Below are 26,411 nucleotides of genomic sequence, written 5' to 3'. Positions count from 1 at the left end.
TAACTAGAGTGATCGTGTGGATCAGTATACTCTAGAAAAGTCTTAGAGGGTATCTAAGCAGTTGTTCCTGGAGTGATCAGTGTGTGATCAGAAGACTCTGGAAGACTTAGTTGCTGACTAAGTGGAGAACCATTGTAATCCGTGCGATTAGTGGATTAAATCCTCAGTTGAGGTAAATCATCTCTGCGGGGGTGGACTGGAGTAGTTTAGTTAACAACGAACCAGGATAAAAATAACTGTGCAATTTATTTTTATCTGTCAAGTTTTTAAAGCTACACTTATTCAAACCCCCCCTTTCTAAGTGTTTTTCTATCCTTCAGATGTTTGTAACCATCCATCAGAAGATCCCATAGTTCACCATCTAGACCAAGAAAGTAACTTTCCAGTTTATCTTTCCAGTATTCAAAGTTTTCACCATCAAATACTGGTGGTCTAGTATAACCATTGTTACCATTGTATTGCTCAGCAGAGCCAGATGTAGATGCAGATGGATTTGTTGGAATTTCACCAGGCTTCTTTTACTGAAGCGTTTTTCTCTTCCTGAATCTTTTCTAAACACGGTTAAGTGCTTGCACCTTAGAACCGGCGCTCTGATGCCAATTGAAGGATAGAAAAACACTTAGAAAGGGGGGGTTGAATAAGTGTAGTCTTAAAAACTTGAACGATAAAAACAAATTGCACAGTTATTTTTATCCTGGTTCGTTGTTAACTAAACTACTCCAGTCCACCCCAACAGAGTGATTTACCTCACCTGAGGATTTAATCCACTAATCGCAACAGATTACAATGGTTTTCCACTTAGTCCGTGACTAAATCTTCTAGAGTATCCTGATCACAACCTGATCACTCCAGGAACAAATGCTTAGACACAAGCTAAGACTTTCTTAGAGTATCCTGACCACCACGTGATCACTCTAATTACAACTGCTTAGACACAAGCTAAGACTTCCTAGAGTATCCTGATCAACACTTGATCACTCTAGTTACTTACAAATTAATGTAATCAAATAAGAGTTTTACAATGCTTCTGAAAAGCTATAATCACAACAGTGATATTTCTCTTAACGTTTAAGCTTAATCTCACTAATATATTACAACAACAATGTAGTGAGCTTTGATGAAGATGAAGTTTCTGAGCTTTGAGTTGAACAGCGTTTCAGCAAGTTTTTCAGAATAAGTTCTTTCAGAATCGTTAACCTTGCTTCTCATCAGAACTTCATATTTATAGGCACTTGAGAAGATGACCGTTGGGAGCATTTAATGCTTTGCGTATTCCGTACAGCATTGCATTTAATGTTTCACGCTTTTGTCAACTACCTCGAGCCTTGTTCACGTTGTGTCTACTGATGTTGCCTTTAATAGCTTCCAACGTTCCTTTTGTCAGTCATCGTAGCCTGCCACCTGTACTTTCTTCTGATCTGATGTTTGTGTATACAACGTTTGAATATCATCAGAGTCAAACAGCTTGGTGCAAAGCATCTTCTTGTCTTCTGACCTTGAAGTGCTTCTGAGCGTGATACCATGAGAACTTTAGTGCTTCTGCTTCTGATCTCAAGTTCTTCTGATGCTTTCATAGACCCATGTTCTGATTCTGCCTTGACCATCTTCTGATGTCTTGCCAGACCATGTTCTGATATTGCATGCTGAACCTTCTGAGTCAAAGCTTCTGAGCGCTGATTTGTGCATACTCTTTATATATTTCCTGAAAAGGAAATTGCAATGTATTAGAGTACCACATTATCTCACACAAAATTCATATCCTTGTTATCATCAAAACTAAAAATATTGATCAGAACAAATCTTGTTCTAACACTCCTTCTACACATTTTCTGAACCCTCAACCACTAAATGCCATTCCCCCAACACCTTCTGAAATTTCATCTTCATCTACCTTCACCACATATTGTCTTAACCCATTCTTTACCATCAAGAAAATCCAATCCTTATTGCCTTCTGTACCCTGATTATCGTTTCACCTTTAATCCTCCTGAACCCTCCATTGATATCTGCTTTGACTTGTTCAATCTTAAGTTCAGAACAAGGATGGGAACTTTGAGAGCTGCTCATGACTCCAAGCTGGATCATGTTACTATTCGAAGCTTATGGAATATCTTCAAGAAGGATTTTCAGTTTGATGCTATGAACATCCAGAAGAGATGCTTGGCTGAGGCATCTGGTTCTCCTGGTTGTTTCTTAGAAGCTGATGATGGTAAGTACTATCATCCAATCAGAAATTGGAGATCTCTTGAGGAGAAGAAGTTTGTAGATGAGCTTGAAGCTGAACCATGCCTTGCAATGGTTGTATGGAAGCCTCATTTTCATGTTCTGACAGGAGACTTTCAATTCCTATTCAACTGGCTAAGGGAGAATCCCTCTGAGAAAGCACCAGATATGGTATATCCAGAAGTTGAATACCCATCAGAAGTTGCTGCTCCTACACCTCCAAGGAATCTGGCTGAGATCCTTCAGGCTCTTGCAAATTCTGATTCTGATATTCCTGCTCCAGAATATGCTGAAGATACTTCTATGTCAGAAGCTGATGCTGAGAATCAAGTTGCTGAGAATCATCCTGCTGAGAAACTTCTCGTTCAGGAAAATCAATATGATGTTCTCATGATTGATGCTGCTGTTGAGAATGTTATTCCTTTGACCGATAGCTGTGAAACTTCTTCTGCTGAATCTTCTGTTCTGGTGAACACTGTTAAGGCTCTTCAACAGAACCAAGCTGATCTTGCTTCTCATCTGGATAAGCATGAGGAAACTCATAAGGAATTCATATCCTTTATGAAGTAGCAGTCTGAAAGCACCTCTGAGATTCAAAACCTTCTGGCCCAACTAGTTTCTAAGCTAGGCTAGTCGTAGTCTCTTGGTCTTAGAAATTTTCTTGTTTCTTGCATCTGTTTCCTTGCATATGCCTTCTATCCCTTTTGTATCTTCTAATTTTTTTTAATCAATGAAATATTATCCTCTTCTCTCATATTGTTTTTCATCTGAATCTTTAAATGCTTTTTGATGTTATGACAAAAAGGGGGAGAAACATGATAATTGATTTGATTTATATTATCAGTTGCTGGGATTAAGTCTCAACATTTCTAACGCAATTTGCAAGTTCTATGTCTTTGAGAATATCTTTGCAGGATTGGCATAAGAAGCAAATACATGAAGAATATGCAATTCAAGAAAGAAACATGTTCTTGGAATTTGAAACAAGCTTAGTGCTGTGAAGCTTCAAGATCAGAAGCAAGAAGGAAGAATGTTCTGATATTCTCGTGGAAGAATATGCTCTAATACATTCTCTTCTCTCATATGTTCTGATACACATTCTGATTAAGAACTTACCAGAGTTTGCTCTGATATTTTTTTTTAGCATTGCTCTGATACATGTTCTTTCTTAAAAGAATGTTCTGATTCATTCATGCTCTGACTTTTGTTGTCTAGTTTTGTTCTGAAACATTTCAGGATGTAAAGATGCTCTGATGATGCTCGAATACATTCAAGAATGTTCTGATACAATCAAGCATGATATGATTCAAGAAGAAATTCAAAGCTCTGAAGTTGTCCAATGGAAGCAAGAAGTAGAAGCTCTGAATGTTCTGAAGTTCTAGGCAAATGTGAACGTCTCGACTGATATGTAAAATACTCAGGGAAGTCTTTTATTTATAAATTCTTCTAGTATTTATTTCAGGGGGAGATTGTTAATCTCAGGGGGAGACATATTCACACACTATGTTTATATGCTTATGCTATAACTGTGTAATTGTCTTTAGTCATCTGATATTTTGATTGCAAATTCATATCAATTATATATGTTTTTGTCATCATCAAAAAGGGGGAGATTGTTAGAACAAGAATTGTTCTGATCAATATTCTTAGTTTTGATGATAACATTATAATATGAATTTTGTATAAGACAATGTGGTACTCTAATCCTATGCATTTTCCATTTCAGGAAATATATATAAAGTATGCACAATTCAGCGCAAGAAGCACTGACTCTGAAGGTTCAAGTATGCAACATCAGAACATGCTCTCGCAAGACATCAGAAGATGATCAAGCAGAATCAGAACATGGTCTATGAAGCATCGGAAGAACTTGAGTTCAGAAGCAGAAGCACTAAAGTTCTCATGGTATCACGCTAGAAGCTCTTCAAAGTCAGAAGATAAGAAGATGCTCTGCACCAAGCTGAATGACTCTGATATTCAAACGTTGTATCTACAAAGATCAGATCAAAAGCAAGTACAAGATGACAGGCTACGCTTACTGACAAAAGGAACGTTAGAAGCTATTAAAGGCAAAGTCAGTTAAAGCAGGAAAAGCGAGGCTCGAGGTAGTTGACAAAAGAGTGAAACATTAAATGCAATGCTGTACGGATCATGCAATGCATTAAGTGCTCCCAACGGTCATCTTCTCAAAACACCTATAAATAGAAGTTCTGATGAGAAGCTTAATACATAACTCTCACACAAAAATACAGAAACGTTGTCGATTTGAAAAGCTATCAAACTTCATCTTCAACCTCACATTACTTTTGTAATATCTTAGTGAGATTAAGCTTCGAACTTAAGAGAAATATCACAGTTGTGATTATAGCTTATTAAGAAGCATTGTAATACTCTTGTAAGAATTTGTTTGCATTCATTTGTAAAAGGAACTAGAGAGATCAAGTTGTGATCAGATTCTCTAGAAGTCTTAGAAGGTATCTAAGCATTGATTTCCTAGAGTGATCAAGTTGTGATCAGAATACTCTAGAAGACTTAGAAGGTATCTAAGTGGAAAACCATTGTAATCAAGGTTGATTAATGGATTAAATCCTCAGGTGAGGTAAATCACTCTAAGGGGGTGGACTGGAGTAGTTTTGTTAACAACGAACCATGATAAAAATCTTTGTGCAATTGTTTTTATCTTAAGAGTTTTTAAAGTTACACTTATTCAAACCCCCCCCCCCCCCCCCCCTTTCTAAGTGTTTTTCTATCCTTCAACTTTAAGTTTGTTCCACTTAGATGTTTGCCATGAATCAAAAACCATTGTTGAGTGTGTACTTGCACTTACAATGTGGTATGAAGTATAAGGTACAAACAAATGTCGCTCCACTACTGAGAAAAGAAGGACGTTGCGTACTATCTGGTCTCCCATTACTATCAAGCCGCCAAACTTCTGGAAGTTCCAGAACTGCCCTCCAACGAATATATTATTATATTGGCTATATAAAGGGTTTGAAGACTCAAAGAGAAAGCTGCTAATTCACGATCATATCCATTCTTGAAAGACTGTTCATAGCTTTATACTCTTAAGTCTAGAATTTGAAATATATCGTTTACATTCATCTTGTGTAGAAGCATTTATAGTGTAAACAAACTCTGATTCAAACAGTTGTTTGATTGTGCCTCAAGAGACCTGTTAGTCAGAAGTCTTGGGAAGTTTAGGACTAGAGAGTCTTAAAGATTTTTAGTCACTTGCAGTTGCTTGTGCAGAGTTGTTTGTCACTTGCGGTTGCTTGTACAAATTGTTAGCCACTTGCGGTTGCTTGTGCAGGATTGTTAGTCACTTGCGGTTGCTTGTGCAGAGTTGTTAGTCACTTGGAATTGCTTGTGCAGAGTTGTTAGTCACCTACGATTGCTTGTGTATTATATTGTGAGTCACCGACGGTTGTCCGTGCAATTGTAATCAGTTTGGTTATAGTGAGTTAAGACCTCGATTGAGAGAGACGAAATTACCTTGACACGTGGACTATACTAGCTTGGAAATTTCTCAAGTGAACTAGTATAAACATACATTGTTCTTTCCTTCTTGCACTTGATAGTTATTATCAAAAGTAAAGAGTTTATTGTCTAAAGAGGGGAGTTGTTTTTTAATCAAAGTTTTATTTATTAAAAAAATCCTATTCAAACCCCTCCTTTATAGTGATTTTCACACCTTCACTAAAAACCAATTTTAATAATTTTATAGGAACTAAAAACATATTCAACCCTTTTACTTTTCTTTTGGTATTAATCTTGTTTAGCAAGCTCATTAAATTTAAATTTATCTTTATTTAAACAATTTAATCATAATCACAATTTTAAAGTATAGTAAACATTTTTGTACAATTAACATGCAGATCACAATTTTGAAATTTCTTCGAACACCATTGAAAAAATATAGCAAAGTTAAAGGTGGCTTAATGTATATATAAAATTAATAACCATAATATTTTAATATTCTTCGTCTCATTATTTATATCTTACTTAATTATATTATCGATAAATGAAGGGTGACTCGATTAGTAAGTAGTTGATCCACTTAAAAAATTACTAAATTTCTTTGTCCACCTCTCTGTGGGGTCATCCCAGCGAAAATCCCAATTTACTCCTGTTTCGGAAATGTATAATGGGGAGTGTTTTCGGAGATGCACTTACAAAAATATTTTTTTTAGATTTTTTCGGACTTCGGAGATGTATCTCCGAAAAATTTTCAAAAATTAGAATTTTGATTAATTCGGAGATGCATTTCCGAAAAAATCTCCCAAAATTAAAAATTTTGGTATATTAATTAATTCACATATCATAAAATTGATATAATATAATTTATGAGTTATGAATAATAATATTATATATTTTGCTATAATTTAGAAGTTATGAATAATAATAATAATTATATATTTCTATTTTGATTCATATTTTAAAATTATCATTTAGTTTTGCTAAATTGATATTAAATTTATATAAATTCGTTAATGATATATTATTGGCTAGGACATATACTAAAAGTAAGAAAACATGTCTTTTTAATATTAAAGAGTTTTGTTTTATTATATCCTTAAATTGTATATTCGTATAAGTTAGATGATGCTATTTATTGCAATTGATTCATATTAATATCAATTAACTAAATTTGAGTATAATTTCTAATATTATTTGAGTTAAGATTGTGGAGTTAAGAAATATTTTGTTATAAACAAAATTTTTGGGATTATATAATATATTGATATTGATATGTTCCTTTTTAATTTGCTTGAAATATATTTTAATGTGGGGGCATATAATAATATATTATATTAGAAAATTTTAATTTGATGTGTGCATATAAATATGAATAAAATGATTTGAGATATTTTATTTTAGTATAAAATATTATTATTTTATTGGTAACAAATTAAGTAATTATCGAAAATACGCATATGATATGAATGAGAGAAATACGTAAAATAAAAATTTGGTTAATTTTCATTTAGTTTAAAAATATTTTGTTTAACGAAATTAAAAAAAAGATTTTACCTTATTTAAAAATATTTAACGAAAATATCAATAATATAATTTTTCATTTAGTTTAAAAAAATGTAAAAAAGATTTTGTCTAAATTTTATTTAATGAATAAATTTTATATTTAATTTTATATAATTCAAAATTTACTTATGAAATTAGAATATTTTTAATTTATATAAGTTAGTAAAATAATTTTTAATTTTAAAATTGTTTAGAAAATTTTGATTCATTTTGATTTTATTGATTCACCTTATTTTATTGATTCATCTTGATTTGATACCCTATTAATTGTATTGATTCACCTTGATTTTAATTTTTTTAATAATTACTGTATTTTTTCGAAAGTGTATATCCAAAACATTCCAAGACCAAAAATTGGAATATTTCGGATATGCATGTACGAAGACACCTCTCAAGGGCTGTTTTCGGAAGTGCATCTCCGAAAACACTTTTTTTCGTGTTTTCGGAGGTACATTTCCGAAATCACTTTTTTTCTCATAAAATAAATAATTTCGAAAATGCATCTCCGAAATAGGAGGCATTTTGGTAATTTCGCTAGAGGTAATTTGTAAACCTAACACCTTAGTTTAAATACATTTGTAAATTTCATTGAATTTTGATGTCTGTTCTAAGTTTGTTGATTCTTCGAAGTTCAATTCATCTAAATTTTAGAAGAAAGAAAAAAGATTACATTATAAACCTTACACCTTTTACTTAAGTTGTTAGAGTATCTTCGATGGTAGTATTTTCCTTTGAGTTCTCTAGCTGACATTAATATAATAATTAAATATTAAAACAATTTGTCATGTCATAGTACAGTTGCATTGCAATATAACTAGTAAAAAATTATGGTATCTAATCAAATTAATTTATGAGATAAAGTTGTGGGACCCATTAAAATTATACAAACTCAAAAATGGATTGCACCATTGGAGATGGTTTTAGAGTTCCACGAAATATATTTTTTAAAATTAAAATAATATTTCTACTACTACATAGTAAAGAAAAAAGGCTTCAAAGAAGTGCAAATTTGTCTTTGTCATTTACTATGTTCACACACACATACCATGTCTTACTAGTAGTGTCTTTTATTTCTTCAACCAAAAAAAGCTAGTAATGTCTCTTCAAGACTTCAACTATGCATCTGCATATTCTCTCTATACTTTTTCTTTTCTTAGTTTTTTATAATTTCCCATCTTCTCTCTCTTGCTTCCATCATTCTATTGGCTTTTCCTTTCACTTTTTCAACATTCACACATTGACTCCAAACACACTTTGCCCTTCCCTCCAAAGTTTCTGTCTTTTCATCCACCTTTCTCTCAACCCTTTTTTTTTCATCCTTCATAGTGTTACACAAAGTGTAGCTTAAATCATGGAACCTCCAAAGCCAGAAGAAATGAACCACCCTCCAATGGACCAACTTCATGGCTTAGAGTACTGCATAGATGCAAACCCTTCTTGGTGTTAGTAACTCTTCTCTCTTCTGCATTTTCAGTTTTTTCATTTTTAATCATTAAAAGTTCAAGTTTTTACTATTTTTTATACATGTTTATGAGTTGTAACCATTTTGGTTTCACTGTATGTTTTGAACTCTGTTAACAGTGGAATCAATAGTTCTGGGTTTCCAGCATTATGTTCTGTCTTTAGGAACTGCAGTGATGATTCCTTCATTTCTTGTGCCTTTGATGGGTGGAACTGATGTAAGTCATTTCAAACTCCAACTCCTTTTAGTTTTACTACAATAGTTCAATTAACGACACCTTTGAGAAAAGGCGTGAACGTGTCAGTTTTGGACTCACCGGTGTCGATGTGTCAGTGTTAGTCTCTATGTTGTTATGGTATGATAAAGATTTCTTTGATATTTATTGGTGGTATATTGTTTCATTGAATGATTCAGGGTGATAAAGTTAGGGTGATACAGATTCTGCTTTTTGTACAAGGAATTAATACACTTTTTCAGACACTCTTTGGAACCCGGTTACCAACAGTGATGGGAGGGTCTTATGCATTCATGGTCCCAATTATATCCATTATTCATGATTCTTCATTGGCCTCCATAGAAGACCCACATTTGGTTAGTACATTTCTCTAAATCCATGCTATGTACATTTCATTTTTCAGGGCCGGACCCAAAATTTGTAACGGTTAAATCATGGCTAAGTAGTATTTTGTGGCTAAATAATTTGTTATGTCATGATTAAACTGCCATAATCTACGCAAAGCCTCCAAAAACTTGAGACGACTCTGTCAATTTTAAGCTTATGATTATAGTATATAGTAATGTGAACAATTAATGTTAGAACAACAAACCCGACCTGACTATAAAGTAATATCCGGAGATTGAATTAATGCTCTTCCATTTTTATACAGAGATTTGTTAACACTATGAGAGCAGTTCAAGGTGCAATGATAGTAGCATCAAGCATACAAATTATTTTGGGCTTTAGCCAATTATGGGCCATTTGTTCTAGGTAAGCTATTCTATGTGAGAAAATGCATAGATGTATATCAACATCAAATGATTGATGTCTTCTTCTTCCTATTATTTCTCCAGGTTTTTCAGTCCACTTGGAATGGTTCCAGTAATTGCATTATCTGGTTTCGGGTTATTCAACCGAGGCTTCCCTGTGGTACAACAATAGTTCACTTGTCAATAGTACATGTTCTTAAATTCATCGCTTCATAGGTTCATTTTTTAGCATTAATTCTCTTTTTTTTCAGGTTGGACATTGTGTTGAAATTGGAATTCCCATGTTAATTCTGTTTGCAGTCTTCTCTCAGGTAGGCACCATTGGCCGAACTGCATTAACAAAGATCGATCGTGTTCATTGTCTTTTAGTTTCGTTTCTCTTTAATCTTCTATACTGGTTGCTGTTCTAACATGGTGTGTGCAGTACTTGAAAAACTTTAATGCAAGACAACTACCAATATTCGAGAGATTTGCTTTGCTTATATCAACCACAATGATATGGGCCTATGCACATCTCTTAACAGAAAGTGGAGCCTACAAAAACAGGCCTGACTTAACCCAACATAATTGTAGAACTGACAGAGCCAACCTCATTTCTTCTGCTCCATGGTTAGTACCAAAAGAATATCTTAAATAATCGAATATTTTTCTTCCTATTTTTCAACTAAGATAACTCATTTATATCAAATCATTGATGAGCTATTGTTGTAAATGTCTCTTGAATATGTTGCCTGCAGGATAAAGGTTCCATACCCTATTGAATGGGGTGCTCCTACTTTTGATATCGGTCATGCTTTTAGTATGATGGCTGCTGTTTTAGTTTCCTTAATCGAGGTACTAAGAATCAGTTTGGATTGACTTATTAAAGTTTATGTATAAGTATAAGTACTTGTGAGACTGTTTACAAGAACTTCTGAAAACAATATATGACATGTCTATTAGTTGTTTTCGGCTTATTTTCAATAGCTCTCGATAGCCGTGTATTAAAACAATTTTGATTGACTTCATTTTATAGTATTTTTTATAGAAATGACCTAGAATTTATGCGATAAATGTTTATGCTATAAACGCTTAATTAAGTTGTTTATCTGACAGTCAACTGGAGCATACAAAGCTGCATCGCGGCTAGCAAGTGCAACACCGCCTCCTCCTCATGTTCTGAGCCGCGGTGTTGGTTGGCAGGGAATCGGAATCTTGTTGAATGGACTATTTGGAACACTAACTGGTCCAACAGTTTCTGTGTAAGTACTACTAGTTTTCATTACTGTTCATGGTTTTCACTATAAATGGGATACAAATTAATTCTTATAGGATGATGACAGAGAGAATGTAGGGCTTCTAGGAAGCACTCGTGTTGGAAGTCGAAGGGTCGTTCAAATTTCAGCTGGATTTATGATATTCTTCTCAATGTTAGGTAAGTTATAATCTATAGAGTATATCAAGATCTTTCTTTCATAATTTTCATTTATGAAGAACAATCCATGCTTTCAGGAAAGTTCGGCGCTTTTTTTGCATCAATACCCTTCCCGATTTTCGCTGCTATGTACTGTGTCCTGTTTGGCCTTGTTGGTGAGTATCAATCAAAACTTCACCTTTGATTGTGTTTAGCACCTCTTTGCTTCCTCTTTTTTTCTGACTAATATTTTTTTTCTTTTTTTTTCTAGCATCCGTCGGGCTATCATTTTTGCAGTTTACTAACATGAACTCAACGAGGAACCTCTTTATTACCGGTGTTTCCCTTTTCTTAGGCTTTTCCATTCCTGAGTATTTCAGAGAATTCACTTCCAAGGCCCTTCATGGTCCTATGCACACAAAGGCTAGATGGGTGAGTTTCTTGTTTTGTTATGTTTCGTTTATTTGAAAACTCATGAATAATTTTCGTTTGTTTTCTTTCAGTTGAATGATTTTCTCAATACGATCTTCTTCTCGTCCTCAACTGTTGCATTTATCGTTGCTGTTTTCTTGGACAACACTCTTGATTACAAAAATAGCTCGAAAGATAGAGGAATGCCATGGTGGACCAAGTTTAGAACATTTAACGGAGATACCAGGAATGAAGAGTTCTACACGCTCCCTTTCAACCTCCACCGGTTTTTCCCTCCATCATGAAAAGAAAATTTTCATTTCGAGATTCAGATTATATTTTCTTGTTAAGAGAGTTAGGAAAGAGTGATAACTTTGTATCATATTGGTGAATTATTAATGAAGAAAATGATCATAGTTTAACATAGTTTTTTCTTTATGGCCTATCTAGCTAATGGTGTTTGCACATGCATTCTGGACACCTAGGATATCGATATATGCTTCGTCCGTAGCTTCTTATGGCAACATTCTGACCTTCTAGAATCATCTTCTTTACTCTGAATTCAAAACGATTCCATCCTATGGTGTCATTCTCGGCAAAAATTGCAGCTAATCTTGTCTTGTTCGGCCGCAAAGTAGGAGCATGCCCGCTGCCATAGTAAGTTCTGAATCCAGATACCAATGATGAAAATTGGCTACCAGAGTCGGTCATGGCGAATACATCAGCACTTGCACATGCGATAAAATCCAAAGCAGCCAGCTGCATTCACATTGACTCCACATTGGTACGGAATATTGAACACTTTTAAGATTTGAAATGAGAATCGATTAATGCATGAAATAGCGTAGTCGTTACCTGAGATGAAAAATTCTTGAATGGTGCTAGTTCGGTGTCTGTGAGAAGGTTTTCCTTTGTGACTATGTTGGGATAGAGTCTATTGAAGGCCTCCATTCTTGAGTTTTCACCGTAGATCTGAGAACCGGCCAAATAAATGTAAGTTTCTTGTTTGAAACCAAGACCTGCTAGAACAAGTGCAGCTTCTTCTGGTGTCAATGGACATCTGCCCTTTTTTCTCAAATTCATAGGTGAAATAGAGCTATAAACAATCAATGCGACACCACAAAAATATCAAAAGTTAGCAAGGATTTTTATCGGCCAAAAACTTTGACAAAAAGCGGATAGGAGAAACACACATACGATGAATTCTTCAAGCGCTCGAGAAAGAGAGGGAAGTGTCTTTCTCTATAAGCTTGAAGTTCGCTTCTCTCATTTTCGCCTCCTCCAAACTCGCACAAGGAATAGGCCACCATATCTATTTCAAACCGTAAGTGCAAAGCAAGATATTTTGTTGAGCCTTTTGGAGCTTCATGATTTTCCTTGTTGTGGATGAACTTCCCCACCAAGTGCGTGTCTAACATGCTTTGTGAAGCTCTATATTTTCTAATCCTTTTGATCAATATAGAGCCAACTTGTTGAATTTTTGGGACAAATTTCAAAGCATGGAAATTGCATTTGCATCTTAACCTCTGCAATCATTTCAAAACATATAAAAAAAAGTATCTAATAGAGAGTAAAAATGAGAAGCAAGTAACACCGTTTAAATATCTACATTGGACTACATAACACTGACACTTCAGATTAAAAAACATGTATGCTATTCAACACGCTATTGGCTATTGAATGTAAGACAAATTCTAATGAGGTGAATCAGTGACCTGAATATCAGAAGGTATAAGATCAAAACCAAGTCGATTTGCATATCCAAGGAAGTGAACAACTCTATTTTTCAAAAGAAGAGGAAGCACAGTTTCAATGTAGTCACTAACTGTGGCCTCCTTTGCAAGATCTGCATCTGTAATCTAAAACGCAACGTGTTTAATTACCTATGTTATTATAACCAGTGCAATCTGTGTTCTCAAATACAATAGGATACAAGATTATAAACCTGGCTCCCAATTGCTTCTACATCCATAGATTTTATATCAGGTGGCAGTTCCTTCACAATTTCGATATCATCCTTAAGGATATTCATGAAATACTCCTCTTGATATATGTCACCAAATTGGCTGCAATTTTTTCAATTAAGCACATTCACATTCAGGTTAACTTCTTTTTCTTATGTGTAATACTAAACATATCATACCTCGGATCGTTCCATACGTTACTGTACAGAAATTTTGGAATAACAAGAGTTGCATTCAGAACAGACGCCACAGCCACAGCATTGCAAATCTGTAATCACTACAGTAGTCTCATCAATTCAATTATCAGAGATTTCATAAAGAATGGAAATAGGAAATTTTAGGTTAATTTGAATTATTCTAGTAAAGTCGAAAGTTGATATCTTAATATGAGAAATATCGAAAATTAACTTCCAATACTTACAGCAACTCGTTGTTGATTAAGCCCGCCATTTGCACTGATTAAAATGTAGCCATTACTTTTCACATACTTGGTTTGATCATTGCTTTGTGCACAAGGTTTCCATAAAGACGCTTGTTTATAAGGATCGATCCATAAATTGGATGGCTCTTGCTTGAACTCCTTCTATATTAACAAAAGTTAAGTCATAAGCAAGGCCGCCTTTGAAGGCGTGCAAGACAGGCTACCGCACATGACCCAAAATTTGACACGTTTAAACAATGAATTAAAAAGACCTAATCAAATATTTGTCACGGTTAAACCATGACTAACCTACACAGAATCTCTAAAAACTTAAGACGACTCTGGTCATAAACCTCATATATATAACCTCACATATAGTATAGTATCCAAAGATGATAAAAAAAACCATGCATCAATCTTAAAACTGGTTAATACCTCTGCAAGAGCACTAGAAGCCAAGTTTAGAAGGCGATCATACATATGTATAGGCGACCGTTTCTTGCTGATGAAGGAAACCTGCACCTGAAGCTGACTTGAATTTTTCAAAGCTGTACTCGGTCGAACATTTTCAAACTCGAATAAAGAGATGAAGATAGAATCAAGAAGGAACAGACAAGCCAACAATCCAAACATGAGAACAATAGTTCTGATATTCTTTTTTCCAACATAAAAGCTTCTAATAGTATTATATTTTGGACAATCATTCTTCAGTCCTTGTAACAACAAACTTTTCGAATGCCAACGACAATCAACACTCGTTATCTTGAAACCTTTTGTTCCTAGCATTACTCTAGTACCACCCTTAAACTCAGAATTTTTTCCACTTCTCGGTGACCCTTGTTTTCTCATCCCGATTCAAACATAAAATACTCGAAAAAAACTGAAGCAGAAAACATAGAAGGTATGACGAATGCAAGAAAAGAGTAGAGGTTTTTTTGTATGAATTCAAAGTGAAGCGAAGAAGTAGGTGACAGATATGTGTAACTAAGAAAGTTGATGAGTAAAATCTAAGCAAGAGATGAAGACTCAACCATTGTCTTATGAAACAAGAATCAAGAGATGTTGGAAAACAACAACTTCTCACCAAACAGAACGATTTCCTGTGTTTCTTTTCTTGTATACTGTTTAGTTTTGTGTTAGTCGTTTAATTTGGCGGGTTTTTACATATTTTCTGTATTAACGTTATACTTTGGCTCTCAATTATAAATATATTTTTTATAGTTTTATATATTTATACATATTAAATATGAAATTGTTTAAATTAGTCCGTCGCAAAATTTGATATTAAAGTTTAAAAAAAAAACTATAATAAAAAGTATAATATATAATAAAAAATATTATTATAGAAAGTTGATAATTGATTTTTTTCAATTAGAGATAATCAATTCAAATTTAAACAAAGGCGAATATAGAAAATCATGAATTCAAACTTTTATAAAGGTGATATTTTTGAGCAACAAATTACTAATTTTGATGCTACTTGATGTCAGAACTGACCCTCGAACCAGATTAAACTGGTGGTGATAAAAAAAAATATAAAAAATTACTAACTTTGATAAAACATAAACCTTATAGAATCTTATTTATAATTGTCTTGCAATAGTTTTAAGAATAAAAGTGAGAGAAATAAACTGATGTATTTTTTTATATAGTATTTCTAAAATAATTTTTTTTTTAATTTTAAAAACTAAATGTTATAATATTTTTTCATACTAATATGAAGCATATTATTTTCTTACATATTGATGAGTCATGCTTGAGGTTCAAACTATTATAATAATTTATTTTAAAAAATATTTTAAAGAAGATGTTAAGAATCTCACGTCAGACAATATATAGTCTAAACATGTGTTTATATGTGGAGACAATCCTTACCCTACTCGTCAATTTTGTAGAGATGAGTTAGACCCAACCATCTTACTTAACATGGTATCAAGAGTCTCGTTTAAAATCTCTATATGACCTAAATATGTGTTTATAAGTAGGGTACTAAAAAATGATTGAATCAAATCGCCGTAAAAAAAATTTTGTTTTTAAATCATATCAACAAAATAACATTTGAAATAATTATCTTAAATGTTATAGTAGTTATTAAAAAAATTCATAAGTAGTTCATTTTCAAATAATTTTAAAATATAATAGAATATACAACACTTTTTATTTTTCGTATTTATATATTTTGTACTCTTCGCATTATATCAGACAAATACGCTATTTTTCGTATTTATATATTTTGTACTCTTCGCATTATATCAGACAAATACGCTAAAAATAAAGAACAAAGAATATGATTTTTTTAAGTAAACTATTTTTTTTTACTTAGATTAATTCTTATCATTGTCTAAATGAGTAATTCATAATAAATTATTATAATGAAATTTATTGATTATATTAAAATTCAATAGAAATCAAATAAAAATTAATTTACACCCGCCAATCATAATACTCTAAATTTAACTACTCTTAATTTTCGTTGATCCATACAGTATGTCTTAAATATTTATATAATCGTACAGTGTTCTAAACAAAGACTTTGTTTTACGTCAATACTGGTGGAGAGATAGAGTTGTTAGGTGCTTGATTGAAGTTTCTATTATTTCCTCTGTTGACATCAAAATTGTGTATTTAATTTTTCATATTGGAATTGGTCGCCTCCCTGAAGTTTGAATTTTGAATTCACATTGGTGGTCATATAAGAAATTTGTGTATAGGCCAGAATAATATATAAATAGAGAGAAAAACTATCTTAATATAAGAAGTGAGAAAATTTACTTTTATTAAAAGTCAAATACACTAAAAAACCTAATAATGGTTAACATTTAAAAACATAGATAAAAGTCACATACAATAAAAAGAAAACTTTAAAATTGCTAAAAACATAGGGAAAGAGAAAAACATAGGGAAAGAGAAAGACTCTTCCGATGTAGCTTCTGGTCTCTGCGGCGCGGTGTCCTCCTGGCCGCTCCGCATTCACATTTTGTTCCGACGAATCTGGCTTTCCTTAACAAGCACTAGTTCCTGTTTGCTCTTTCTCTATTCTTCGGTGACGGCAGAGGCTTTTGGAGCTCGATTGCTGCTTTGTTGAGTTTGATTTCGTTGAATCAGATGTCGCTCGTTTTGATTTTAACAAGAGCTTTTTTGGGTGGAGATTCCGTCCTTTTCTCCTATTGATCTTTTAAACAATGGTGGTTCCGTCAGTATCGCGGTTTTGCCGAAAACAACTCCTTCCCGGTGGTAAGCCTTGGTTGCAAGTTTCTGTTTCATATGCAGGTTGGTATTCTAGAGTTCAGATTCTCTGTTTGGCTTCAGATCTGTTGAGATATGCAGGTTTCAGGATTTATGGTCTGCCTCCTCTGCGCCAACACTAACGTGACACTAACATTTTATCCGTTTTAGTGATTGTTGTCGGATTGATCTCTTATCCATCTCATTATTTGATGTTGGATTGTTTGGCTCGAAAGAGTCGTATTGCTTGCTGGTTTTTCTCAAGAAGTTGTTGGTTCGTGAGTCAGTCTGTGTTGGCGGTTGGTTCATACACCATATTGAAAAGTGAATGCTCACACATGACTATTTTTTTTTGCTATTTGGTTTCGTGCCCGTAAGCGGGTTCGTTGGATAGTCGGTCATGTATGTTTTTGCTTTAGTTTCTTTAAAATACCACTTTTATTGTATTTGTGGTTTCTACTGGTTTTGGTTTTTGTCCCCCAGTATTTTGTACTTCTTTTTTCTTTTTATATATTTGACTTATTAAAAAAAGATTTTTTTTAATAATTAAAATTATATTAGAGTATAAATACTTATTTTGAAAGACTGAATTACTCTTAAAGATAAAATAAAACAATATAATAATAATAAAATAACAATAATAATAAATAATAATAATAATAATTAACATCTTTCTTCAAACTTACGATGTAAAGATAACATCATCAATCTATAAAATGGAAGAGACAAACAATAGAATAATTGTCTCATGCTAAAGATGATTATGAGTGAATTGATAATCAATCTCAATGTGTATGATACATTCATGAAAGACCGAGTTATGGGCAATTTGAGTGGAACTCTTGTTATCACAATGCATAATAGTTGGTTCAGAAAGAATGACACTCATATTAGAAAGCAACTAACGCAATCAAACTATTTAAGTGATGGATGCCTTAACACGATATTCAACTTATGTAGAACGGGAGACAATATCTTATTTCTCACTCTTATAAGCAATAAGATAATCTCAAAGAAAGATACAAAACCTTGTGGTACACTTATGATATATGGGGTCACTAGCCCAATCAACGTCAGAATAAGCCCTTAACTCCAATAAGGATGATAGGGAAAAAGAAGATTCTGAAACTAGGTTCCTAGAAGATAACAACTTATGCAAAGAATATTTTCCCTATGTACTGTAGAAGGAGAGACGGAAAACTGACTAACAGCATGAACATCATAAATAATATCTAGTATGATAATCATAAGGTACACCAGGTTGTTAACCAAAGTACGATACAAGGTGAGATTTGGCAGAGGAACGCCATCAAATAGAGCATATTTCTTATTCAACTCAAGAGGGCTATATGTTACTCTATTATAAAAAGACGAGTTTACTCATGAATGTTGGCAATGTACTTGGATTGAGAAAGAAGATAACCTCTAGGAGAGTAGGCAACTTTATTGCTCAAAAAGTAGCGAATAGTGCCTAAGTCCTTCATCTCAAATTGTTTGGCTAATTGTAATTCAAATCATTAAATACATCCATATCATCACATGTAATAATCATATCATCAACATATAATAATAGTAAAATACGACCATGACAAGTGGTTTTGACAAACAAAGTACAATTTTTACCACTATAGTGAAATCCATGATAGATATAATCACAGCGGTACAACTTTCAAACCAAGCTCGTGGAGCTTCTTTCAGACCATATATCTTCTTCAACTTACAAACTTCCCCTTGATTATGAGAAACACCTGGTGGGGTTACTTGAAAATTCTAGTAACTCACACGCGATGTCGAACTAGATGTTATGACATCCACAATTACACAGTACAAAACGTTAAAACAGAAACGCATAAAAACAGTAAAGAACACGGCAAATTGATCACCCAGTTCGGTATACAACAATACCTACTCTGGGGGCTACCAAGCCAGGGAGGGAATCCAATATAAGCAGAATTAATTCGGAGTTAAACTCCCCCGTTTACAACTTCTCACTTAAGACCTATCCAATGTAATTCCAATCTATTCCTAGACCTGAGTATCTCCCGTCACTCCCCCTCAATCACAACAGTGATTACAAACAAACATTAAACAAATTAGAGAGAAGACACACTTCAAAAACATACCTTGATCTGCTTAAAAGCTTCAATCAAGAGACACACACTCGTGCTTAAAAGCTTAGAGTGACAAAATACATAAACAACTTATTCCAATACAATCATCAAAAGACAATTGCTTGGAGTACAAGAGACTAAACACACAGCTACAGAACTACGGTTCTTCACAATTAACAAACTTTTCTCCACGTTCCAAATAAGGATTGCAGTCTTCTTATATGCAACTCTTAGGCCTCGGCCTTTTCAAGAATCAAATTAGGGTTAACCAAGTTAACCTAATTTACATGTCATCTGGTTGTTACAAAATATGTTGTCAGCGAAATCTTCTGGACGAAATATTCAGCACACAATAAAAGGTTTCCTAAATTATAGATTGAGAGAAATAAGGAAACACAATAATAAAACATAACAGCTCATGCTGTCAGACAAGGATATCATAACATCAGTCATGACATTCACTAACAAAACCTGTATTAGCTTAACACATATGCAGCCTGCATAACACAATATAAATCATGTCATGACATTAAACATCCAGGTATGTTTTACCACAAATGCAGCCAACATGAAAACATCTACAATCTCCCCCTTTGGCAAATTTTTGGCTAAAACAACCTGTCACACCATATCAGAGAAAACACTTGTAGTAGAAAAAAAACAACCAAACACAATCAGAGCTAATACAGTACAGCATACCACAAATACCACACAGACAGCATACACCATCAGTATGCACACATCACCCACATAGCTATACTACCACACCACAAGAGCAGCTGTCAAACAGATCAACACAAGGCATATCAGAATTTTTGTTGATCACACAAATACCACATACTTGTTGTTTTAGGGTGACATTACTACTTCTCCCCCTGTTTGGCCACAAAAGTTACCAAGACAAACAACCGTCTTTTTTTTTAAAAAAAATTATGGTTCTCAAAGATGCAGACTCCTAACTTGCTCCGCAAGTTTTCAAGCTGTGTAGCATCAAGAGCTTCTTTCTTAGTGCCCTTATTAAGCATGGTGTTAACTTTAGCACCTCTTCTGGATGTACTAGTACCATCATCTCCTTTGTCCGCACCAACACTGCAGCCTTCAGTGTCAATGTCATTGATATTGTCAGGAACATTCTTGTCATTATCTTTAGGATCATCTTCAGTCTTCTTGGTTAAGTCCTCAGTTTTCAAAATATGCACCATTTTTAACTATGCATCATTAAGGATCTTATTAGGACTAGTTACCTCAGTATGCATATTTAGATAAGACCCTGCTTTGGACGAGAGGGACTGAGATTATTGAGACATCTTAATAAAGTGAGTGAGTTTTAAACCATATTCTGTGGGGAAGAGCAATTTGAGATCACACTAGAGTTGTTGTAGAGAGATGGCAGCTGAAGAGTCTTTTTGTGAACTGGGTAAACTTTCACATCTAGCAGGGCATCTAGATCAGTGGTTGACCTTTTTATAGAAATTTGTTTATCCTCCACACGATCTTTGATGTAGCAGGGCATATTTATGACATCCCTTTTGACATTCTGATTAGATACACCTTGGTGTATCCAACTTAATTTAGGCCAGTCCAATTTTTTTGTAGGAATCTTACCTATCATCAGATTCACATCTCCAGTTGTAATAAGAAGGATCATGCTCTCCTTGCTTTCTTGAGTTCTCAGGTTTATTTGTGAACCCTTCGCTCTTTCCATCCAGATTCTTGAACCTTGGTCTATTTCTAGTGGCTCCTCTCTTAGATGAATTTGACGGCCAATGAATAGCTTCCTTGGGACCAGGTTCAATACAGTAATCTCCGTGTGGAGAACATTTTGGATATTGATTGATGAGCATTCATTAATTCTAGAGGCTTCGTTTATCTTAATGCTCACAATTGAGTTCTCAACATATTTTGATGTTAAGACATCTGTTTTGACATATTCATATTCTACTGAGGTAGTAGTCTCAACTTCTTCTGCACCATCTCATTTTATTGTCGAGTTCTTGCTTGTAGCAGGAATGCACTTGTCCTTTTTTTGACTCTCACCTTGTCTAGGTTTCCTTCTTCTAGAGCTTCCTGTTTTCTTTATAGCCTCCTCCTCATTTTGGTCACAACTTGAGTGTTTAGTGTCAACACATGACTTTAGTTGAGGTCGCTTTATCTTGGCCAGATTTTCCTGTTGAGGGGTCTTTCTTTTGGTAGGTGTATGAGTTTTAGGACATGAGAACCTCAAGTGACCTATCTTACCACATTGATGGCATCTCTTGGCTGAGACAGGTGTGTGTTTTTCCGGATGTTGAGGCTCTTGATTGAACTTTTTTTCTTCTTCTTGTTAGGAATGATTGACTTGCTGATATTTGTGTCTTGAGTACTTCCATTTGTTGTCTTCTTGATAGGTCTTGTGTTTCGCAGTTTTCTCTCTAGATAAACAATGTTTATTGTGAGACTTACTCTTTCTTCTTGTAATAGGGTATAAGCATTTTTGTACACTATCAGTCGTTTGCTCAGTTCTCCATTTAGTAGACACATCTCAGAATATCCAGTTGCAAGTTCACTAACGGTGAGTTCTTTAATATAAGACTCATCATCAAACTCATTCTCTTCTTTCATCTCGTTCTTTGTTTTGGGAACGGGAACCTCTAGCTTGATAGTTCTTTCTTGATGATTACCCTCAATTTTTTCTTTGGCCACGGGACAAGTAGAAGGAAACTTGGAGTTTTTAGCCTCCCATAGGTAACAATTATTCTCAGATCTGACTCCCTTCATGATTTCCTTATTTTCTCCATTAGTAACAATACATTCTTCTTTAGTGAACCTGACATAGAATCCTTCATCACACAGTTGGCAGATACTTATAAGATTTGCAGCCGGTCCTTATACAAGTAAGACATTATTTAGATTAGGAACACCATGACCTTCTGTCTTTCCAACCCCTTTGACTTCTCTTATTTCTCCATCACCAAGAGTCACATAACTGGTTCCCTCAAGTTTGAAGTCTACCAGTGAGTTCTTTCTCCCAGTCATATGGTTTGAGCACCCAATGTCAAGGTACCAATCTTCCTTGGTAGGCATTCTTAGAGAAGTGTGTGCTACTAGAGCAACATTCTTAGCCACCCACTGTTGTTCTCTGTTACGAGTATCGTATTTAGGTTTGGCTTGATGAGTTTAGTTTGGATATCCAACTAGTCTGAAACAGAATGGTTTTATGTGACCAAATCTTCCATAGTGGTGACACCTCCATCTTTGGAATTTCTTCTTTGTATGACCCCTTCTTCTGTTTTCTTGATGTTGTGACATTGGTGCTGACATCTGGTTTGTCACACAAGTTTCAGGTTTTGATCTCTTGATCCCAGGGGTGAATTCTTCTTACCCGAGACATATCTCCTGCTCTTTGTCCAGACTCCAGAATTTCCTCTAGAGTATCAGTTCCATTATTCAGCATTTTGAAGGATTTAGTCATTTGATCAAGCTTGTAGTTTAACGTGCTCACTTCACTACTGAGAGGGTCTATGGTTGCAAGATGTCTATTGTTCTCAGTTTCTAGCTCCTTTATGATTATCTCTTGCTTCTCCACTTGTTTGCAAACTTCAACGTTCTTGGTACACAACTTCTTGTATGAGGCAGCAAGTTCATCAAAGGTTAGCTCATCATCACTAGAATCATCATCAGGTGCATTATAACAATAAAATTAATTAGGTTACGAATGACAATGTTTGAATTATAACAATAAAATTTAATTTATAGAGATAAAATGTGTACTTTTTAAAAAAGTATAATGATTGCAACTGTTGTAATATATCTTAAAATGTCAAGTGAAAAGAGAGAAAGAAAATAGACATATTTTGGTACTCAATGTTTTAGGCTTGTTTGTGGATCCGTTTGTTAATTGATCATATCTTGGGCTCGTTAATATTTTGTTAGTTATAAATATGAGTTTTCTCTCATTTGTAAGAGGAGTTGCATAAAGAAGAAATAAGGGTTTGTAAATCAAGTGAAACCTTTGAGAGTTATATAGAAGGGCCAGATAATACTTCTTGATACCTTGGGTGAAAGGTCAGATAATACTTCTTGATACCTTCGGTTTTAGTGATTCATATATTGAAAATTGGAGAGGTTGAGAAACACTTGGGTAGAAAATAGGTCTTTGTTCTTGGGAGCCATCAGGGTTTTTTCTTGGGAACTATGAAGGTGAAGGCTATTTTCTTGCAACTCATTTGTAATCTCTTGTAACAACTTTCTAAATATAGTGAACTAGAGAGCTTTTCTCTCCCCCAGACGTAGATCATTTGATCGAACTGGGTAAACAATTTTCTTGTCTTATCGCCTACTATTTGTTTTATTACTTAAGGCTATTTGTTTGGTTGCCATTGCTCTTTGCCCCCCACATATCAAAAGTGTTGATTTGACCCTTACCATTATCATAACAAGTGGCATCCATAGTGGGGCAAAGGGGTTAAGTCTACGACTGAGCAACATGGGTTCCAAATGGGACATCGAGAAGGATTGATAAGTCAAAGTTTAAATGATCCACTTGTCACAAAACCAGTCACTTCAAGAAGGATTGTCCTAAAAGAGGGAACAAGGGTGATTCTGTTCAGATTGTAACTGCCTTAGACAAAGATGGTCATGAAAGTGTTGGCGCAGTGTGGTAACAAGTTTGCAAACAGAAAAGAGTTGGGTTATGGACTCAGGTTGCTCTTATCACATGTGTTCAAGGAAATAATATTTTGAAACTTTGGATCTGAAAGAAGGTGGAGTTGTTCGACTTGGAAACAATAAGGCTTGCAAAGTTCACGATATTGGTACAATCAGACTTAAAATGTTTGATGACCTTAATTTCTTTTATGAAATGTGAGGTATGTTCCCAAACTTAAGCGAAATTTGTTGTCCATAAGCATGTTTGATGATCTAGGCTACTGGACTAGAATTGAACGGGGGTGTTGAGAATTTTGCATGGTGCATTAATAATGGCTAAAGGATCCAAAATGTATGGACTATATATTTTGGATGGTTTTAGTGTTATTGGTTATGCATCAGTAACTAGTTAAAACTTCTTAATAAATCTAAGTTGTGGCATTTGAGATTAGGGTATGTTAGTGAAAAAGGTTTAAATAAACTTGCTAAACAAGGTTTGATAGGGAGGGAGAAATTAAATCTAGAATTTTATGATAATTGCATTCTAGGCAAACAACACGGGGTGAGGTTGGGGAGTGATGTGCAGAATTCTAGTAGACCTTTTGAGTAAGTTCACTGAGATCTATGGGGTTCGGTAAGGGTGGCAACTCATGGGGGGTGGATTCTATTTCCTCTCTATTATTGATGATTTCTCTAGAAGAGTGCGGGTCTACATTCTGAAAAGTAAAAGTGACACCTTTGAAAATTTAAATGAATGATATACTCTTATAGCAAATCAATTGAAAACTAAACTGAATGTATTAATAATTGACAATGGCCTGGCGTTTATTTCAGAGTAATTTAATGATTTCTGCAAGAAACATGGTATCAAGAGGCATAGAACCATTGTTGGAACACCTCAACAAAATGGCTTAGCAGAACGCATGAATAAAACCATTTTAGAGAGAGTGAGGTGTATGTTACTGGGAGTTGGGTTACCAGAGAGTTTCAAGGGTGAAGTTGTTACTATGACAACTTACTTGATCAACATATGTCCATCCATGGGAATAAGATTCAAGACACCTATGGAAGTTTGGAATGGGAAACTGGTATACTACACTTTAACTCGGTGGGAGAACTGACTTTTAAAAATGTTGCAGATAGCAAGAGTCGCCACCGACTTTTATTTTATCCAGTATATAGAAAGGCTAAAAGAACAGAAAAAAACCTTTTTAAAAGACTTTGAGTTTGGGGGGTAAGTTATACAAAGGGAATGTGTAAGCACCCTTTGTATCCATGGTTATCCATGGGCTCTTAATTGCTTCTTTTGTTTTCAAAATATTTGAAGTGTAGTGTGTGAATAAGAAAAGAATTTGAATAAGAACTTTAGCTTGTAAATAAGCGTAGTCTTTTTGAATTTGATTTTTGAAAAGAAGTGGGAAAAGTATTTGAAATTTAAATTTGAATGGATCAAGCAATTAAAAACAATTACCCTTAAGTTTAGAATTTTTGTTCTTTTAGACTTTAATGGGAAAGGGCTATCCATACCATAAAGAGGGCAAGTAGTCCTTTCATTGGATTTGAAAAAAGGTCATCGAGAATTATCGTTCGCCATAAGACTGTCCCTACCATGTAGAGGTAGGTAGTCTTTAGGGAAGGATATAATAGTCATTTAGGCAACAGGTGAGGATACCTTAGCAATGGGACAATAATCTTATTTCGAGGCAACATCGAGGGACTAGATCTCATATGATGATGATAATGAACTGAGGCAACATTTGCTTTAGTTATCCTCGGAATCGAGGGACTTGACTATTGTAGAATCGTAATTAAAAGGCAACAGGCAACAAGAGAGACTACCCTAAAGGTGTGTGTGGCACAATCATGTGATTCAGTTCAGATATTTTATCTTATAATTAGAGTGATACTAGGTTAATTTTAGCAAGGCTTGCACTCCCTAGGATTACTAACCACAGTAGAAAAATAAAGGCAGAATTAAAAGTTCCTGCGCTATTACAATAAACACCTGTAGGGCAGAAAAATAAAGGCAGGAATAAAAACCCTAATTAAACTATTACATCCTGTGAGCAGTTACATAATATGGCAAAAACTTGCGGGAAAACCACAAGAAATAATTAAGTAGATGATAACCCTGCAAGACACTACAATAATAATGATAAAGTAAACAATAGTAAATTAACCAAATAAAAGCGAAATTATAAATAATAAAGTAAAACAAGAGGGCAAAATAAAGAAAATTAGTGTTTTAAAAGAATTATGGGGAAAAACCTAAATATATGGTTGATGGGAAAAAACCTAAATATATGGTTAATGGGGAACACCTACCAGTAATTACTAAGCCTAACTGCACTAAAGTAACATGACAAGGAAAGCCAATTGATTAAATGAACCTAATTAATCTAAATTATTTAATCTAAATTTAAATTATTAACTAAAACCTAAATTATTTAATTATTTAATCTAATTAAAAAACTAAATTTAAAACAAGCTAAATAAATTATACTCCCTCCGTTCCTTTTTAAGTGTCGTTTTAGCAAAAAGCTCTTCA

At 34.2% G+C, this 26,411-nt stretch overlaps 2 protein-coding genes across 2 annotated transcripts; one reads left to right on the top strand and one right to left on the bottom strand.

Moving 5' to 3' along the window:
• Nucleotides 1-8,387: 8,387 nt before the first annotated feature.
• Nucleotides 8,388-11,970, top strand: LOC131644877 (nucleobase-ascorbate transporter 2-like). The gene is made up of 13 exons (XM_058915489.1): nucleotides 8,388-8,705; nucleotides 8,845-8,942; nucleotides 9,140-9,316; nucleotides 9,613-9,713; nucleotides 9,797-9,872; nucleotides 9,964-10,023; nucleotides 10,137-10,321; nucleotides 10,450-10,546; nucleotides 10,808-10,953; nucleotides 11,035-11,126; nucleotides 11,204-11,281; nucleotides 11,377-11,537; nucleotides 11,609-11,970. Exons 1-13 carry the CDS (start codon nucleotides 8,615-8,617, stop codon nucleotides 11,819-11,821), a joined length of 1,575 nt encoding a protein of 524 aa, XP_058771472.1. The 5' UTR covers nucleotides 8,388-8,614; the 3' UTR covers nucleotides 11,822-11,970.
• Nucleotides 11,880-14,845, bottom strand: LOC131644876 (O-fucosyltransferase 8). Its single transcript, XM_058915488.1, has 8 exons — nucleotides 14,337-14,845; nucleotides 13,902-14,063; nucleotides 13,660-13,748; nucleotides 13,462-13,582; nucleotides 13,232-13,375; nucleotides 12,714-13,042; nucleotides 12,372-12,612; nucleotides 11,880-12,275 (listed from the first exon to the last, which is right to left on the bottom strand). Exons 1-8 carry the CDS (start codon nucleotides 14,748-14,750, stop codon nucleotides 11,967-11,969), a joined length of 1,809 nt encoding a protein of 602 aa, XP_058771471.1. The 5' UTR covers nucleotides 14,751-14,845; the 3' UTR covers nucleotides 11,880-11,966.
• Between the last annotated feature and the right edge of the window lie 11,566 nt (nucleotides 14,846-26,411).

This window comes from Vicia villosa, linkage group LG1, assembly GCF_029867415.1.
Source record: "Vicia villosa cultivar HV-30 ecotype Madison, WI linkage group LG1, Vvil1.0, whole genome shotgun sequence".
Taxonomy (NCBI): domain Eukaryota; kingdom Viridiplantae; phylum Streptophyta; class Magnoliopsida; order Fabales; family Fabaceae; genus Vicia; species Vicia villosa.
This window is presented reverse-complemented; position numbering and strand designations above follow the sequence as displayed.